This window comes from Rattus rattus, chromosome 5 (genome assembly GCF_011064425.1).
Source record: "Rattus rattus isolate New Zealand chromosome 5, Rrattus_CSIRO_v1, whole genome shotgun sequence".
Classification (NCBI taxonomy): domain Eukaryota; kingdom Metazoa; phylum Chordata; class Mammalia; order Rodentia; family Muridae; genus Rattus; species Rattus rattus.
In genome coordinates, this window is record NC_046158.1 from 129,937,349 (window position 1) to 129,939,413 (window position 2,065).

Sequence of the window (2,065 nt, forward strand, 5' to 3'; positions counted from 1 at the left end):
TGATAAGATAATGGAACACTGGCAGTTTTCATTTCAGGCACAAGCTCAAGATGTTCATTTCAATACGGTTGTGTTTTGAATAAACAAACAAAAAGATGATTTTTACTTCTGCTAAAACTTCTCTGTTAAGCTTCAGTATGTGGCTTTCTGTCAGGACAAGAAATGTTCTGTGGCTTTTAAGCTCATACCTTTTTTACTAGGTCTCAGAGGCATGAGTTTACTTCTAGTTTATAACAAACACAAGTTACTTACTGTTTCTAAAACATGGATTTCAATACAATGGCAAGAAATTATGTATATCCTTTATTAAGCAAAAGTTAGCACAAGCTTCAGGAAATCAAGAAACCACAGACGTGGATCTGCCTACCACAGATTAAATGGACAACAGATCAGCATCCCTGCTTAATTTTTTTACATTAAAAAATGACATTGTGCCAAGCAACCAGAGCTTCCAGGGACTAAGCCACTACCTAAATACTATACATGGACTGACCCTGGACTCTGACCTCATAGGTAGCAATGAATATCCTAGTAAGAGCACCAGTGGAAGGGGAAGCCCTGGGTCCTGCTAAGACAGAACCCCAGTGAACTAGACTGTTGGGGGAGGCGGGGCAATGGGGGGGAGGGTGGGGAGGAACACCCATAAGGAGGGGGGGAGGGAAGGGATGTTTGCCGGAAACCGGAAAGGGAATAACACTCAGAAATGTATATAAGAAATACTCAAGTTAATAAAAAAAAAAATATTTATATCTAGTTTGTCTTCAGAGACTTAAAAAAAAAATGACATTGTTTTATTTTCCCAATCAGGTGTGGGCTGCATGTGTGGTATGTGTGTTAGGCTTAGCCCAGGTGTGGATGGGGTGTGGGGGTGCAGAAGGTGATGACTTGCTGGCAGGAAGTGAATGGACAGGGTTAGATATTCTTCTTGGAAGTCTGAAGGAAAGACTCATGGCATGCTATAGCTAAGCCACCAATAAGGTTGGGAAACTCTTGGGAATCTAGGTGCCCATCACTGTTGAGGTCCAGCTTATTCATCATGCAGTCAAAGACACTGGGGTCTTTCTGGTTCTTCCTAATGGTGGCCAGCTCTGTGTTCATGAAGGAAAGGAACTCAGTTTTGGAGAGTTGACAGCTATTTTTATCCTTCCCATTGTACTTTTGGAAAACAGCAATCAGGGACTCAATGCATCTCTCTGTCTCTGTAGGCATTAGTGCCAAGTTGAGGAGAAAGGCACAGCTGCAACTGAGGTTGATGGTGACTGGGACAAAACCCCTGCTTATTCTTAAAAATGGGATTTTCCCCTTGGTGTTGGGATTTCTTACCTTCCTCAACTACTAGACAATTTCAATTTCTGTTGCGAGTCTGCACTCAGCACTCTTTCACCTGGCTGACAGACTCCATCCAGGGATCCAGGGATCACCTGTGGGACCGCTGAACTCTGGAAATGCTAAAAGCTGATGTGAACCAGTCCAGCTGGTGTGATTGTTCCTTCTCTTTCATCAGTACCAGCGTCTGATAAATCCCCCATTGCCCAGTCTTTGACTAGCATCTCACCTTCCAGTGTCCCTTTGCACATCCTAAGGTTGGCAGGAAACAGATACAGAGGAGTGATATGACATCCATTGTCCCACTTTTCAGGCTGAATGCTAAATCACAAAAGAAGTTCCCAGGGCACACCGTGAAAACGAGCCCTCTTCATGATCCTGTTCATCCTGATGGCTGTGAAAAAAGATGGAACCCAGTCCCTGACTCATCATTCTCATTAGAGTTTGCCTCCTGGACCCATCAATGAGTCGGTCATCAGACAACACTCCCAGGACACGTTAAATATCAGACTGGCAAAAGTTCTAGGGACTAGTTTTCTATTTTGTATTTCTCAAGAGGGGTCAAGGACACCACAAAAATCCATAGAATAAAAAACCTGAGGTCAGACACCCTGAGACTGTAGGACAGACTGCCACTTCTGCACACTCCTGCCACATCCCTGGTCCAACGGGAAACTGCACAGTGCTTCTGGACACAGGAAAACAGGAACCAGTCAGTCCCCAGTACCTGCGGTTCTGG

At 44.3% G+C, this 2,065-nt stretch overlaps 1 protein-coding gene across 1 annotated transcript; it reads right to left on the bottom strand.

The window, feature by feature from the left end:
• Positions 1-912: 912 nt before the first annotated feature.
• Positions 913-1,209, bottom strand: LOC116902090 (protein S100-A11-like). Its single transcript, XM_032904388.1, has one exon. The coding sequence runs from the start codon at positions 1,207-1,209 to the stop codon at positions 913-915; it is 297 nt and encodes a 98-aa protein (XP_032760279.1).
• Positions 1,210-2,065: the final 856 nt, after the last annotated feature.

What these genes read in the sequence shown, in the direction of transcription:
- LOC116902090 (XM_032904388.1), bottom strand. Translation starts at nt 1,209, where the DNA reads ATGCCTACAGAGACAGAGAGATGCATTGAGTCCCTGATTGCTGTTTTC.